The sequence below is a fragment of the Chamaea fasciata genome, unplaced genomic scaffold (assembly GCF_029207755.1).
Source record: "Chamaea fasciata isolate MVZ Bird 193981 ecotype frontalis unplaced genomic scaffold, bChaFas1.0.hap1 SCAF_7, whole genome shotgun sequence".
Lineage (NCBI taxonomy): Eukaryota > Metazoa > Chordata > Aves > Passeriformes > Sylviidae > Chamaea > Chamaea fasciata.
Genome location: NW_027094092.1, coordinates 23875968 through 23891889, shown reverse-complemented (window position 1 = coordinate 23891889; position 15922 = coordinate 23875968). Strand labels below are relative to the sequence as shown.

The following is a 15922-nucleotide window of genomic DNA, read 5'->3' as shown; positions in this document are numbered from 1 at the left end:
TTAATACAACGTTGGGTGAGCAACAAGAAAGTGACATTTCCTAATCAAAGCTTTAACACAATACCATTAAGATGTACCTGACTGAAAAGTCGCAGGCAGACAAGGAATGTGCTAAGGGAAGATGTGTGAATAGTTTCAGCATAAAAAAGGATGTCATCCTTACTTGACATCCACAACAGTGCAGTGGTTCCAGAGTTCTTTTGGTCTACAATTAGCATTTGCCTGAATCAAGGTCCTTCTATTTACCTGTCTGTCTCTGAGGAGAAACCACAATGATATCCATCAATCCCTCAACATTGGCTAGGACTGTCTCTTTGTTCCTCCCAGAGTATTTGTCCACTCTCTGGATGGATTTCGTTTGCCAGTCAGTCCAGTATATCCACCTGTCCTGCTGCTCGGGGAGACAGCAAAGAAAAATCACAGCCGTTATTAGCATGTTTAGTCATGTAGACACAGGATACCCGTAAAAAATATATCCCAGTGGCAGAAGGCCCAAAACAAAGGCCTTTTCAAACCCTTACCCTCTTATTGTAAAGACGATGACTGGCTACACCCCACAGTTCAGACAAATTTCCTTTGTTAGCTCCAGACAAAATTTAAGTACTATCCCCTCAGCCATCTTGGTTTTCTCACACTTTAACAAGTCTGAGGAAACTCCAGTGTACAAACGCGCCAACACACCAGGGAGAATGGTGACAGCAGGAAACTCTTCTCACCTGTGTCAGAGCAAAGGGATGTGACACCTGGCTGACCAACACTTGCCGTAGCTTCCCATTGAGGTCACAACTCTCTATGCGATCAAGATGCGCATCCACCCAGTATATCCTGAAGGCACAGGAAAAGAGGCGAGCTTCCATCAGTACAACCTCTCTTTACTTTCTAGTCATTTACTGGCCAAGATTGTGGAATCATAAGATGGATCAGGAAATAAAAACTAAAGAAGAAAGCTCCAAAACACCCCAAGACCAAACCCAAACCCACAGTGCTACTCCACTAAATCAAGCTAAGAGGGCTAAAAAATTCACTACATCCCTTAAGCCTATGCAAGTATAGGAAAATCTTTCACTGACCTCCTGGTGTCATAATCCAAAGTCAATCCATTGGGCCATCCTAGGTCAGTGTTAATCAGGATTTTACGTTCAGATCCATCCAAGTTGGCCCGTTCAATTTTAGCAATGTGGCCCCAATCTGTCCAGAAGAGATACCTGAAGAGATAAAAGGCAAGTGTTAGAAGACCAGACCATTTCACTTGGCCTAGGGAAAGTTTTAGTTATGAATGAAACTGCCAGAGTCTCCAGGTTCAAAAAAGATAATATAGTCTGTAGCCTGCTTCTCACAGCTATCTGCCCAACCTTCAAATTCACTGTCTGCCTGACTACTGCAAGTGACTCAGAGTCAACCTCTTGCCAGTACCTGCAGATTCACACTGCACATCTCTTCTTCCTCCCACAACCTCCTCTTTCAGCCTGTCTCTGTGCAGCCTTTCCCCCTGCCCCACCAATAACCCCATACCTACCCCTTCTTGGGAAAGACAGCAATGGCTCGAGGTTCATCCAGGCTGTTATTGATCAGCACTTTCCTGGAGCTTCCATCCAGTCTAGCCACTTCGATGGTATTGCGTCCTGTGTCTGTCCAGTAGAGGTTCCTGGCAACCCAATCCACTGCCAGGCCATCTGTAGTCTTCAAACCCTGACCAATAACAGTTTCCATGTTGCTGCCATTCAGATCAGCCCGCCTGGATAGAAATCAATGACAAACGGCAGTGAGGAACAGGTAGCTCTTGGAAAAGTGGATCTCCATCAGTCACAGGGCCACTGCATAGTACTATCTCCCTAATACATTTTCCTCCCAGTCTCCAGCAGGTCAAACACACCTTCAGCACGAGTTCACTGATACACGATGCTGTGTACCAAAGACAACGTGTAAGTAGTGGTGTAGTGCTCAGTCTCCCGAATTTACTGGCACACTCAGCACATGTCACTGGGTGACCTGGGCACTGGCCAAGCAATTGACTGGCACCTACCTGATAACATCAAGAAATACGTCTGTGTAGTAAATCTTGCCATCCACACTATCATAGTCCAGAGAAATGACATTGTTCAGCTCAGGGACAGGTATGTGCACATCTGTGTGGTCACTGGTGTCCAGTGAGATACGACGGATGGAAGCACGGCTAGAGAAAAGTAGGTAGGTCTCTGGAGAAGAGTCACATGTCTGCTCATCCCTCTTCAGCTGGATGCCAGTGGGGCAGGCACAGGAGAAACCAGTGGGGTGAGGCAAGCAAAGGTGGGAGCAGCCACCATTACGAAATCCACATTTATTGAAGCCTTCAGAAACAGGGAAAGCGTAGTTTTAGGATCTCACAGACCAAAGCTTTATTTTAAAGGCTACATACATGCACAACTTGCTAGGAGCTGAGTTCATTCTTACCATCCCAGCCTTGCTGGGAATCTACAGCGCTTTGTACAGTGACACTCTCCCTCCTCTCCAAGATTCATGGTAGGTATGGGCATGATTGGCAAGGAGAACAGGAGGGTCCAGAAGAAGAGGGATCATTAGAAGAAAAATATTAACCTGCATTCCTTGCTAATCGTAGTTTTCCCATGGAAAAAGAAACAGCCAAATGCTCACAGATTTATGCAACTGCAGTTTAAGTTTATTACTGCTGCAAATGGTAACGCTGACTAAGATCCAACCCTGTGGGGAAATAGTGTGACAATGTACCAGAGGCCAGGCTGACAAAGAAGCTTCTGTTTCAACTTAGCTGCACACAGTGGCAAGTAAACAAAGGCATCAGAGAAGCCTGCTGGAAGCGCCTGACATATTAAGGTCATATAACTTTTTTTTTAATTGTAAAATTATACAGCATACATTTACTAGGAGGGAATAAGCCCAGGAGACAGGTGCAGGGAGTGGGAAGAAGACAATGTGGATATGAAAGCTAGACTTTTGGTCAGCTTTAAGTTATATTGCCAAGTTACGCAGTCAAGAGTGATGTTCTGCTGTTAGTAACCACAGGAAAAGCAGTTTTCTGTAGAAGTATGTGTAAGGGAAATTCTACCAAAATAAAGCCACAGCACAAAGCAACAACTTCCACTGAAAAGCAAGGAGGCAAGATGGGGTGTTACAGGATCTCCTAAGAGTAACAAAGAATTGACTCCAGCACAGAATAGTTGGACAACATAATGTATTAAGAGCAACTAAAGCAGCAGAGATTTTGCAGAGCAAAGAGGCAGACAAGAAGATAAAGCCTGCAATGATTAAGAAGTAATACTAGAACTTGAAATAAAATTTCAGCAGCTGGTTTAAGAAGAATTAGAATCTTTGGAAGTTAAAAAAGGGAAATTGCTCAATGTCAGTACAGTCTGGTGAAGCCTAATAAGGCGTGACTTATTCAGTTCTCTGAAGAAAGTGGCTCTGCTGCATGCGAGAATGAGGTTGGCAGTGCAATCCAATGAAGGAAATGGGACAAAGGGGTCAAAAGCATGCAGTAATCAACACTAGACCTATGGAGCTGGGTGAACAGGGAGGAGTGCAAAAATAGTTACAGGGAAGAAGAATCAGAAGTAAAGCTGATTTTTGAGAAGTCATTCTATCGCTCCTGATTTATACCAAAGGATTCTTTCCAATGACAGCTCTGAAGGACTTCCCTTGCCACCACCAACTGGGGAGCAACTTACCCAGGGGCCGTGCCCTGTCAACAGCTTGAATATCCATGAGGCCAGGGAGGTTTGCCCTCACCAAGATGACATTAGCACCAGTGTCCTTGTCAGCCCTGTGAATGCTGCGAGTTTGCCAGTCAGTCCAGTAGATGTAAGAGTCCAGCAAAGTGAGGCCGTAGGGATGTTGCACTGGAGACAGCAGGGTGCGGCGGTTCGCGCCATTGAGATCCGCAGCCTCGATCCGCTACAGGAAGAAGCAGAACATCACCCCATACTCAAAACACTTTTCCTCTTGCTAGCACTTACTGTAGCAAGGGGGAAACAGCCTTGGTGAGTGATGTTATTCAGGTTCACCCTCCCTCCATAGCCCATACTCTCCGAAAAGCTTACATTCCCCTTGCTCTTTCAACAACTTGCTCAAGAGCTTCAAAGCAGCCTCCAGGCTACCAAATACCCAAAGACAAACAATGCTGAAGAATGGAATCAGACCTCAGTATGTGCATCAGCCCAGAGCAGCTGGGACCCAGCCTTATCCACTGCCAGTCCATTAGGCCAGCCCAAGTTGTTGCTGATCAACACCACACGTCCAGAGCCATCCATTCCAGAGCGTTCCAGCTTGGCATTCTCACCCCAGTCTGTCCAGTACATATACCTGGGGAAAAGTATTATGGAGAGTATTATGGACAATGAGATCAAAAGTCCTGTGTAACTCCTAGGTAATCTCTTGACAACACTAACCCCATTTCATGGTATAAAGCTATTGCCCGAGGGCTGTCCAGGTTCTGCCAGACCAAGACTTTCCTCATGGAGCCATCGAGGTTTCCCACTTCAATCCGGTTTGTTCCTGTATCTGTCCAATATATCTTCCGGCCGATAGCATCCACAGCCAGCCCATCTGTAGTCAACAGACCTGAGAAAATAGAAAAACCTTTTGGTCACTGCTTATTCTCCCAATTTAGTCAGGAACTTCTAGTATTTCTCTATATCTCTCCATCTCGTAGGCAACTGCTTTAGGCTTTGCACGCCTTTACACCAAAAATATATTCTAACAGGGTATCAGAGAATCTTTCTTTTCATACTGCATAGAAGCAAGAGGTTCTCAGACCAAAATCTCCCTCACCTGTAGTGATGATGTCCTCAAATTGTGAGCCATCGAGGGCAGCACGACTGATTTTCCGCAATGTGCTGTCTGACCAGTAAACCTTTCCTGGGTTGAAGAAGAAAGAGGAACATGAAAAAGCCCTGAGCAAAACCAAACTAAACCCCAACAACCAAACAGCAAAATCATTAAAAAACAGATCCGGGTCTCTGACTACCTGCTACATCATTCAAAATGGTTCTGACTGTACAGGAATAATAACAGCACAAGATTATTAAGCTAGAGTGATAAAAGAGTGCAAATTTTCTTGTTCCAATTCTCCCCAAAATATGTAGGACCTTTACACAAGGTCTGACCTTCACACAGGGACAGAGAACACCTAATACCATCAGCTACTAGTAGAGTTCCACGTCTGACTTCTCAAAATGAGGTCATATACCTTACAGTGCAACACTGTTTACATCCAGCACAGCATTGGATGTTTACTATACATGAACAACCAGAGTCTCAGTTCTACTGTTGTAAAAGGCCTCAGCAAAAGGAACTTTATTAAATCCAAAATGCACAGGAACCTCGCTCAATAATGCAGGCAGTTTTTTCCATATAGTTTGGGTTCTCTGCTTTCCTGTAAGGATATTCCTTTCCTCACTGGAAACAAATTATTTGCAGCACATACAAGGAAAATAAAAACCTACACAAATCCACAGCCTACAGCAAGGTCCATGCCTGGGTCTTTACTCAGACAGACATTTAGATACGAAGTCACCTGTTGCCTTTCAAACACAGTTAGATACAGTAAGAAGTTCATACCTTCACGAGGATCCACTCCAATTGCAATGGTGTTCTTCATGGTGACATTGACTGAGACAACAACATCTGCAAAGTAGGGGATATCCAGAGAGACCATCCGGATGTCAGTCCTTCTGGCAAAGATCAGAAAGCTGGTCATTCCTGCAGAGTAGACAATGGACAGATACTAGTGAGGAACAAGTTCAGTAAACTGTAGGCATCATTTATCAAATACTCTAGAGGTTATATACACTTCAGTGCAAAAGGGAAAGTGTGTCAGACATATATTGGCTTATGGACAGGGTGTGTACAAAAGCAACACTTTATTGAGCAACACTTAACGCTTTTTTACATCCAAGTTGAAAAACATTACATTCATAGAAGAGTTACTTCTGCTAGTATGTGTGGGAAATGGAAATTAAGAGTCGCTTTTTTCCTGCTAGGGAGGAAAAGTGTTTGTACCATGGCCTGAAGCCAAGTGCCTTCCACTGTCCTCAAAAGACAGTCACAGAAGGAGTGTATACAGACCTATTAAAGAATATATTACCTTGTAGTTTAAGAATTCACTTCAAAATTAGGGCAAAAGTATGGGGGGAAAAAAAAGTGATGTTTGGTTTACTTGTCCAACATAATTTCAAGAAGAATGTCTCCTTCATCAATCCATTTATCAGTAAGCTTCTTCATAATAATTCCCCCTCAAATTGAAGGTACAGGCACCAAATGGATTTTTCAAGGCATAAAGCAGGTAAGCACATAAAAGTGAAATTTGTTCTCTAACAAGGCAGAGGCAAAACGTAACTCTGATACAAAACTGCAATGAGGATTCTATAGAGAACACTCACCAGAGGAGCAGGTCTTGCCATCAGATTGCAGGTTGATCCCTGTAGGGCAAGTACAGCTGTAACCTTTTGGAAGTGGTGCCAAAAGGCACAGGTGACTGCAGCCTCCATTGTTCACTTTGCATGCTGTATGTACTATGGAAAAGAGGATGAGAAATCCATGAGCCAGCAGCACTGGCACAAAAAAGGGATGCAGCAGCTATAGAAATGCATTCTAGAATGCCCTCAAATACCATGTCTCAAGCTCTCATACTCCACACAGACACTTAAGACAATGAGGGTTGACAGATCAGCTCCTTGCAGAAAAGACATGCCACACGGCAGAGCCTGAGCAGGCTTCTCAGCTCAGTGGGGCTTGGGCGTGAGCTCTGTACCTGGTGGCCTGTGCCGGTGGAAAACATGAATATCCATAAGATTCTCCAGATTGTCCTGCAGTGTTTCTCGAGACTGCCCAGTCCTCCTATCTGCGCTCTGGATGCTTTTGGCCTGCCAGTCTGTCCAGTAGATTCTCTCACCATAAAGAGTAAGTCCAAAGGGGTGAGGCAGATTGTTCCCAATCAGCACCTGCTCAGATTACCCCCATCACCCCAAGGAAAGAATTATATTATATATAAATATTATATATGTAAAAAATTTATATATACTAGATGAAATATTAAATATATATATATTAGTGACTCTGAAGTCATTAAGGAGAAGAGGCTTCCCTTGCTCCCTCTCAGCATCATAACATACAATCACAGCAAAAGGAGAATGATAAGGCAAACTTTAGCCCTCAAACTTCCCTCACACACAATTTCAAACTGAAAGGGAGTTCTTTTCTCCCAGTGAAAGCTGCTGTGTACTTTGATTTGTAAATTTCCCTTTCCACTGGAAAAAGAGGCAGGAGCCATCATCACTTTGTGTTGAGGCTCCCAGACCTTCTCCTTAAAGACAGCTTCCTTACCTTCCTGTGGCTCCCATCCAGACTGGCATACTCGATGGTCTTCATTCCCGCGTCTGCCCAGTACAGGCGCTGGGACTCGTAGTCAATGGCCAAGCCATTGGGCCACGTCAGGTTGGAGGAAATTATCACCAAGCGGTTTGAGGCATCCATCCCAGCACGTTCAATTTTTGGGTTAGCTCCCCAGTCAGTCCAGTACATGAACCTAAGAAGCCCAGACAGAAGTGAATGCCCACACTTTTTCACTGCCAGAGAAGCAAGGAAGTCTGCTGCCTTCAGGCTCCAGCAGGAAGAAGCATTAAAGTATTACTGTACTCATGTCCAGCCTTGGGTTCTTGTAATGTACCTAAGATCATACTCAAGTTTACACACCTTCTACTGCCCATGGGCTTGCCTAACTACAATGTGCAGGAAAATGTTCAAGAAAATAGGTCAAGGTCTAAAAATTAACTGATTATTTACCAATGTACACCAGTAGCCCTTTACACTCTTACTGCATTTGTCTTCCAGTAATCCACTCAAGGAAAGAATAGCACACTTTCATTCAAGCCATTCAATGCCTCTAAAGCAATGGCTGGCAAGTTTTTTCCTATCCACTCTATCCCCACCTCCACAAGGTCTGAGGACATCCTTCTGACTGAAACTCTAGTTGATAAGCAGGGAGCCTGAATACAAATTCGACACATGTGAAACAGAGAAATACAAAACATCTAGATGGCCCAATTCTCAATATTTTTGTACCACATCTTTAGTTATTACATCCCCAGGACAAACAAATGAAAACACCAGCCAGCTCCTGCAAGCTTCACAACCCAGCAGGCAATTACCTCTGCTCATCTTGTTCCATTAGCATCTAAAATCACATCTCTAGTTTCAGTCATTAGCAGGTTGTAGAACAAGGGCACCAGTGGTAAGGAAAATTATAAAAACCAAAGAACTAGAAAGTCTTTAGACATGCAAGAATTGTTATGTTATCATATAAGAAACAATCTCTTACCCTCCAACAGGGTCCACCACAATATCTCTAGGTCTGTCTAGGTTCTCCCAGATTAGAACAGTTCTCATGGTCCCATCTGTATTGGAGACCTCTATCCGATCTGTTCCTACAAAAGTCGAGAGAGAAAATAACAGAGATCAAATTGGAATTGCAAGAGCTAAGGCAAAAAAACCTCCATACAACAATTCATTCTTCCCCTATAGCCATCTGTCTTCTTAGCTGGAAGATAGGTACGAAATTTGGCTTAAAGTGTCACTTTCCATCCTCTCAAGTCGCCTCTGTGGCCGTCACTGATGTGGAGTCCTGTATATAATCCACCTCTTACCTAAGCCCCCATGCCATGAGAGAACAGCTAGAAAAGAATTATCTTCCCTAGATCTCTCTCAACTAGGACTCTCCAGCAGGGAACATGCTCCAAGTATTACCTGCTGCACCCCAAGATACACTGTTGGAAGATACATAAACACATACAATCACAAGCTGTGCAGCAAGACAGCAGTGACGAGTATTTTTGCAGAATTCGTACTGGGGATACTGCAAAGAGAATTAAACTAAGGGTTGTGCCTCAATTCACACTCAGTTAGGAGCATATGACATGAAACTCCATCTTCTTGCTCCACAGAAATAAGACAAATTTGGAATGAAACAGACAGAACTACCCAGCAGATTTTCAGTTTTCATGACTAAGAAGGAAGACAGAAGCCTCTGTAAAGCAGAGGATCCCAGTACCTGCATCAGTCCAATACAGTTTGTTGGTGACCCAGTCAATTGCAAGTCCAGCTGGACTTTCCAGGCTGGTGTCCACCACAACCTAAATGAAAACAAAACAAAACAAAAAAAATCCTTAGTGAAATTAGACCTGAGATTAGGGAGAAAGTACTTGTCCAATGCACTACCCATTCACAAACAATGAAAACTTTCAAAAAGCAAAAGCCTGAGCAGAGCAATGCCACACAGGAGAGAGCATTAAGGACTTAGAAGTCCAAATAAAGCTTTTATTTGGAGAAACTTTTTTATTTTTGTGCCAAACTTTGAACACTGTTTGCTTTATTTATAGTACCATCAGCCGAGGACTGTGTGCAAAAAGCATTCCCAAAGAGCATGACTCTCGTTCTAAACGTAGAATGTTACAGAGGATTTAATACTTCTTCCTTTCAGATTCTAGGGCTACAACAAAGAAATTGATCACTGCCCACAAATCACCATGCTTCATGTCTCCATTCAAGGTTCTCCAAACACTCAATTGTTTATGAAGCGTCCAGTAATCTCATTAGTTTGCCAGAACTAGGCAAACTAATGAACAAAAGATCTGCCATGAACTGCAGTGCCTTAAAAATCCAGTGTATCCCAGTAGCTTCATACTGGATGCTCAAGGAGTCTCCTAGCCAGATGACCTCCACACAGTGAACACTGTACCTCCTGGTTCGATCCATCCCATTTTGCTCGGCTGATTGAGTCAGTGCTAACATCTGTCCAGTAGACATAGTCATCCTTTGAGTCCCAGTCTAGAGCCACAGCACTGCGAACATCAGCAAGGGGGATGACATCATCTGACAGGTCATCTGTGTCAAAGCTGATCCGACGGATGTCCATCCTTCGGGCAAAAAGCAGGAACTTGTCAAGACCTGATCAAAGGTCGAAAGGTCTTCTTTTAATTTCTCTAAGTTCAACAATACAGTGATAGACAGACAATTCCCTGCTATATCCACAACCTTAATCACCTACATCATTTCTCACTGGCAGGTCTTTGGTCTTTTTTTTTTTAACTGGAAGCAAAATATGACTGGGAGAGGATGGGCAAGGGGGGTCAGAGTGGTTGTGAACTCTCTCCTGGGGTGTAACCTACACTGAGGGAACAAGGGCAACCATGTTCTTCAAAAGGTGGCATAGACGTCCCTCCCAATCAAATAGCTACGTAAAAATAGCTCTTGAGAATCTGGGAGATAGTTGGTCTAGTTCTCTCATTAGCTGTAAACTAAGAAAAATGTGGCAATGATGAGGACTGAATTTTTTTGTTCATCACTGACACAGCCATTATGAGAATTTCAGGAAGACAATCAGCTGTGCCAGGTAGCATGGTGCCAACAGCAGCCCTAAAATAAGGACCAAGGGTAGAATTTGTCAGCATCCCCACCCACGAAGCCTAGTGAGGGCAGTGAGAATACATAACAAGGAAATGCATCAAAAAGGTGAAGCATCCTCTGGTAGGACCCTTAATACTTCTAACTCAGTCTATCCAGCTGCATTTCCTTGGAAGCAAGTGCTGCTGATGCTTAGTCCCACTGCCAGCCCTCTGCCACCCATTGAGCATCTGAGCACGTGGTCCCACCTCACTTACTCTGGGCACAGGCATGGCTGCTGGTCTTGCGGAAGCCCGTGGGGCAGGCGCAGGTGTAATCCTTGCTGCTCGGCAGGCAGAGGTGAGTGCAGCCTCCATTGTTGTCCCCACAACGGTTTCTCCCTGCTCAAGTAGCCAAAGACAAAAGCAACCACACATAAAGCAAAGAGTAGAGAAAGGATGAAGAACTAGTTGAGGTGCCAAGACCACATGGATATACTAACTTCCCAACCCAGAAGTTAATTGAAAATAAGGGAACGTATAAACTAAAGCACTAACTCCATTTTTAGGGCTCAATTTTAAAATGAACATTTAACTCAATCCACTTTGAGAGCAGATAATGGCAGCTGAAGAGGAATCAGGGAGATGTCAGTCATTACAACGCCCACTTATGATTTTTCCCCCATCCCAAAACATCTGCTGTGTAAACAAGCCCCAAGTATTTCCTACTGAAAGGCCTCCACCTCCAGTGTCAGCAGGGGGAGCTGCGGTAACACCCAACTCCGAGGTACCGGGTGAGCGACCTCAACACGAGGGCGGAGGAGCGAGCTCTGCCACAGCCCCGGGCACGGGCGGGGGTGAGTCCACATGCTGGGTTCAGGCTGTCATTTCCCGGCTTTACAGGGAATGGGTGGCTCCAGGTCTTCTACTGGCTCAAATGAGTCTCTACCCGCTCTGCAGTTACCTGCTGGCTGACGCTGAGGATGCAGCGTGTGGATGTCCATAGGGAAGTGGAGTTTGTTGCGGATGATCTCCTGGTTCTTGCCTGTGAATTTGTTGGCACTGTTGATGCTCTTGGTATGCCAGTCTGTCCAGTACAGACTGTCCTCAAACACAGTGATAGCAAATGGGTGTGGGAGCCCTGTAACAGACATGCAATACAGGATTATAATCACGTCTAACATGACTCAGGTTAGCAGGGAGACAAAGGAATGCTCTTTCCACTGCCCCTTAGGCTTCACCACAATCAACCTGCTCAAATACGCTTTACACTAAGTTAACAGACAATTCCTCTCTGCTGTCGTATAATCATAGATAAAACCTTAGGGGGTTGGAATAGACCTTAAAGATCATCTAGTCCCAAACCCCCTACCATAGGCAGGGACACCTCCCACTAGACCAGGCTCCTCAAGGCCTTATCCAGCCTGGCTTTGAACAGTGCCACGTTTGGGGCATTCACCACCTCCCTAGGCAACCTGTTCCACCACTTCACCACCCTCACAGTAAAAAATTTCTTCCTAATACCTAACCTGGAGTTCCCCTCTTTTAATTTGTATCCAGTATTCCTTGTCCTAATACTACAGTTCCTGATGAAAAGTCCCTCTCCTCCTTCCTGGTAGGTTCCCTTCAGACACTGGAAGGTTGCAATGAGGTCACCACACAACATTCTCCTCTCCGGGCTAAACAGCCCAAACTTTCTTCCCAGGCTTTGTAGGGGAATGCACCAGTCCTCTTAACTTTGTGGCCCTCCTCTAGACTTCCTCCAACAGTTCCATGTTGTTCTTATGTTGGGGCCCCAGAGATAGATGCAGCGTTCCAGGTGGAGTCTCATAAGAGCAGAATCACCTCCCTCAACCTGCTTTTGATGCAGCCACTGGTGAGTGGGTAGCAAACTCCATCCCTCAGTAGTGACAGAATTCATTCCACAGTGAAGGAACAGGAGACAAGCACAGATGCAGGAGCCAGTGTCTCAAACTCAGATCAGCACTGGGCTACTCTGTGGTCTTTACTGCAGAAAGCACTCCCTGGAGAAAGCCTGTTACTTACCTTGGCTAATAACAGCCTTCCTATTGCGCCCATCAAGGTCAGCCCTCTCAATGACATGATGTTTGGCATCCACCCAGTACATTCGGTGTCCTGCATAGTCAATGGTCAGTCCATTGGGCCAGAAGAGGTGTGTATCCGCAATGATGCGCCGATTAGAGCCATCCATGTTGGAATACTCAATGCGGGGAGTGTTGCCCCAGTCAGTCCAGTAGATAGTACTGGAGGAGGCAGGGAGAGACAGCTAGAAAACTTGTGGCCCACATACTGCACCCAACATCACTTCCTATGACGGCAAAACAATATCAGTCCTGTGACCTCGTGCATGAGGGTCACAGGACTGATATGGCTGGGTCACAGCCATGGGAGAAGTGAAAACCAGCCTGCTGAAAGCTGCAGGGCCTAGAGCAAGATTAAGGCTCTGAAGGGTCCCAGCATTGCCAGGTTCCCTAAACTGTCAGTGCCAACTGAAGTCTTGAGCCCCAAGGTAATCTTTGCAACCAAGAATGGGATTTTCAATTTTCAACAAGAAGCATGTACATGGAGGGCTCACTGAGTTTTCCCCGGGTTTCCCACGTTTTCACTCACCCCTCCATAGGATGTAGGGCGATTGCTCGGGGCTTCTCCAGGTTCTGCCACAAAAGCACTTTCCTGTGAGTGCCATCCAAGTTTGCTACTTCGATTCGAGATGTCCCAGAATCTGTCCAGTATAATTTGTCATGGATCCAATCAATAGCAAGTCCACCTATGTACAAGACAGAATTAAGCACAGAACAAAACCATGGATCCGCACAGTAAAATAGCTCTCCCTTCTCTGTCCACCTCAGAAGAGGCACAGTTTCTTCTCCTGCCAGCCAAGATTAACTCCAGGGAGACACTCACCTCACACCCATTCCATCCAACCCATACTCTTCCTTAGGGAGATGCGCCTTGTTCTGAATGCTGGGTCCCCATTTTACTCCACTCACCCACCCTATACTATAGCCTTTTTTGTGGTGACGCACCTGGGCTCTCCAGCCCTGTGGAAACCACCTCTTCCACATTGCTGCCATTCAGATTGGCCCTCATGATGCGATCAAGCGTGACATCAGACCAGAACACCAGCTCCTTGCTGTGGTGAAAGTCAAGGGCAATGGCATTTTCCAGGTTGTTCAGGAGCAGCGTATACTCAGAGCGATGAGGCAACACTTGACGGATATCAATTCGATTGGCAAAGAGAAGCACAGGCTCTGGCCCTAAGAATATACAGGAAGACATTGGAGTATTTGACAGCATTTGACTGGGTCCTGCCTACCATTCCCTCTGTACCAAGTCCCAGAACAGAATTTTGCAGTACTGGCAGCAGAAATCAACCCCCAGGTGCAAAACACTTCAACTACACCAGTTGTGTTGTTAGGCTGAACTCCCCTTTACCTAGAGCTTTGCAGCTACGTTTGTCAGGTCGCAGCTCGTAGCCTTGCTCACACCAGCACTGGAAGCCTCCTTCACTGTTGGTACAGCCTTGGCTGCAGTAGCCTTCCTCAGCACATTCATTCACATCTGCATGTTACAGAGAAAGTTGCCATCAGACAGATCATTAACAAACCCAACAATCTCACTGACAGATTGCATCTGCTTTCATACTCTGTCTTCCACCCTATCACAGCCACCAACTTCAAACATTCTAAAGCAGCAGGGAGGAGGCTACTGCTCCAAAAACCCACCTTGGCATGATCGGCCATCTTCCAGGAGCCTGTAACCTGTGTGGCAAGTGCACTGCACCATCCCTCGTACCATCTGGCACTTCTGAGCACAGCCACCATTGTTGACATTGCAATTCTCCTCCCCTGTTCGTGGACCTGCGGAAGAAACATGTGAAGATAGCTGAGTTGAAACCACAAGGCAGCTGCTCTTGCCTTCAGCTGTTAGGCAGCAGTCATCCTTCAAAGCAGGATGAACAAGAGGGGGAGGACACAAGCTGTGCTGGAAGCTTCCTCTTTGCAGCCAGAGCTCTCCTCTGCAGGCCACAACTGAACAGGACAACACAGCTCAGATTAACAAGTTCTTAGGATTCAGTGTCTCTGCATACAAATGGTGATACCTCAGATTGTAATCTTTTCCCCAGCATTCCCTGCGTGCAGTCTTTAATTGGCAAAACCAACAAGGTTTTTTCCTCAATCTTTAACTCGCTCCCTTTATCACAGCTCAGACTTTCTTTACTACACACATCCTTCAGTAACACCAGATAGACTCCCACACATTAATGGGCCTTCACTTATGTCTAAGACTGAACTTCGGAGGACTTACGGCAGTTTTGGTGTGGGCTCTCATCGCTGCCATCTCCACAATCATTTGCTCCATTGCACAACTTCCTCTGGCCAATACAACGACCATTCCCACACAGGAACTGGTCTGGGGCACACTGAGGGGTGCCTGCAATAGAAGAAGAGAGAAGTAGCACATCACAGCTTACCGATGGAACAATAGTCATGGTGAAGAAAAGAATACAGCACATTTTCTAAGATTTGCTACAAACTTTTCATATGAGCACAAATCCCTGACTTCCTCTTCCCTTGAATTCTGCTAATCTAGCACTCCTTACTGCTCCACATATTTTTGTGCTGATTTGGAGGTCTACAAACTCTCCACCAGTCTGAGTCCACTGTTGCTTAACTATGAAGTTCACCTGACTAGTTCCTCTTAGAATGACTGGAAGGTCCTGGCTTAGCTCCCTTTGTGGTTCCAGAATCCACAACTCAAATCAGCATGTGCAAAGGAGCAGTCAGTTCCTCATTTTAATAATCTGATCTGTCACACCAGCACAGCTATGGATCTTAAGCATGCCTAGGAAGGAACATCTTGTCTAGCCCTAACTGCACTTTGATGGACTTGGAATGAGATTTAGGTGCATCCCTGAAATCTGAGCTCAGGGAACAGGATTTCATATGACCTACATGCTTCAATTTCTGCTGTTGGCAAGGAGACTGCACAGAATTCTTGTAAGCAAAGTAATATTGTTTGTAGAGACTTTGCCAATCTGATTGTTTCTTCAGCAATAACTGCACTGTCCTGTTGTCTCTTACTTGTACCTCTTGAGCTGACTTGATTAGCGGTCCCTAAATCACCACCCTCTGATAATCTTATGAAGATAATAAGACAATACAGTTACCAGCAGAGAAACAATCAGATTGGCAGACTGTCTGTAAACAGTGTGGAAAAGAGTAGTTGTGAGATTAACAAGTATAGTTAAGAATTACAGACACACCAAGTGGAAACACAAAACCAAATCACATGCAGATTCACTTTTCAGAGCACAGGAATACTGTATATGAAGCTTTGACTTCGTTTGCCATATCAAACATAAAGATCCTTACACTAGCTGATTGTATTTTAGGAATCTTCTCTACAGCCAATAAAAATATAACTCTGCTCTAAAACCAAGAGGATTTAAACTCTTGCTACCGATATTGGGACACCACACTATGTCACTTAGATGAGCCAGTACACGCCCT

The 15922-nt window shown here is 45.1% G+C and overlaps 1 protein-coding gene across 3 annotated transcripts in view; it reads right to left on the bottom strand.

Annotated features, from left to right (window-relative positions):
* The window catches only part of LRP4 (LDL receptor related protein 4), an 82492-nt gene that overhangs the window by 7992 nt on the left and 58578 nt on the right, over positions 1–15922 (bottom strand). For 2 of the 3 annotated variants that reach the window (XM_066187982.1, XM_066187984.1), the window contains exons 9-32: positions 14718–14843; positions 14135–14269; positions 13845–13970; positions 13436–13666; positions 13020–13176; positions 12435–12652; positions 11353–11529; positions 10668–10793; positions 9746–9954; positions 9059–9140; positions 8330–8435; positions 7336–7537; positions 6764–6953; positions 6393–6524; positions 5572–5712; positions 4783–4869; positions 4401–4572; positions 4152–4314; positions 3681–3906; positions 2024–2327; positions 1517–1735; positions 1071–1205; positions 717–825; positions 247–391 (exon numbers count right to left, since the gene is read on the bottom strand). In XM_066187982.1, coding sequence (XP_066044079.1) covers positions 247–391; positions 717–825; positions 1071–1205; positions 1517–1735; positions 2024–2327; positions 3681–3906; positions 4152–4314; positions 4401–4572; positions 4783–4869; positions 5572–5712; positions 6393–6524; positions 6764–6953; positions 7336–7537; positions 8330–8435; positions 9059–9140; positions 9746–9954; positions 10668–10793; positions 11353–11529; positions 12435–12652; positions 13020–13176; positions 13436–13666; positions 13845–13970; positions 14135–14269; positions 14718–14843 — 3918 coding nt within the window. The remainder of the gene's footprint in view (positions 1–246; positions 392–716; positions 826–1070; positions 1206–1516; positions 1736–2023; positions 2328–3680; positions 3907–4151; positions 4315–4400; positions 4573–4782; positions 4870–5571; positions 5713–6392; positions 6525–6763; positions 6954–7335; positions 7538–8329; positions 8436–9058; positions 9141–9745; positions 9955–10667; positions 10794–11352; positions 11530–12434; positions 12653–13019; positions 13177–13435; positions 13667–13844; positions 13971–14134; positions 14270–14717; positions 14844–15922) is intronic. The other variant, XM_066187983.1, reaches the window with a different exon arrangement.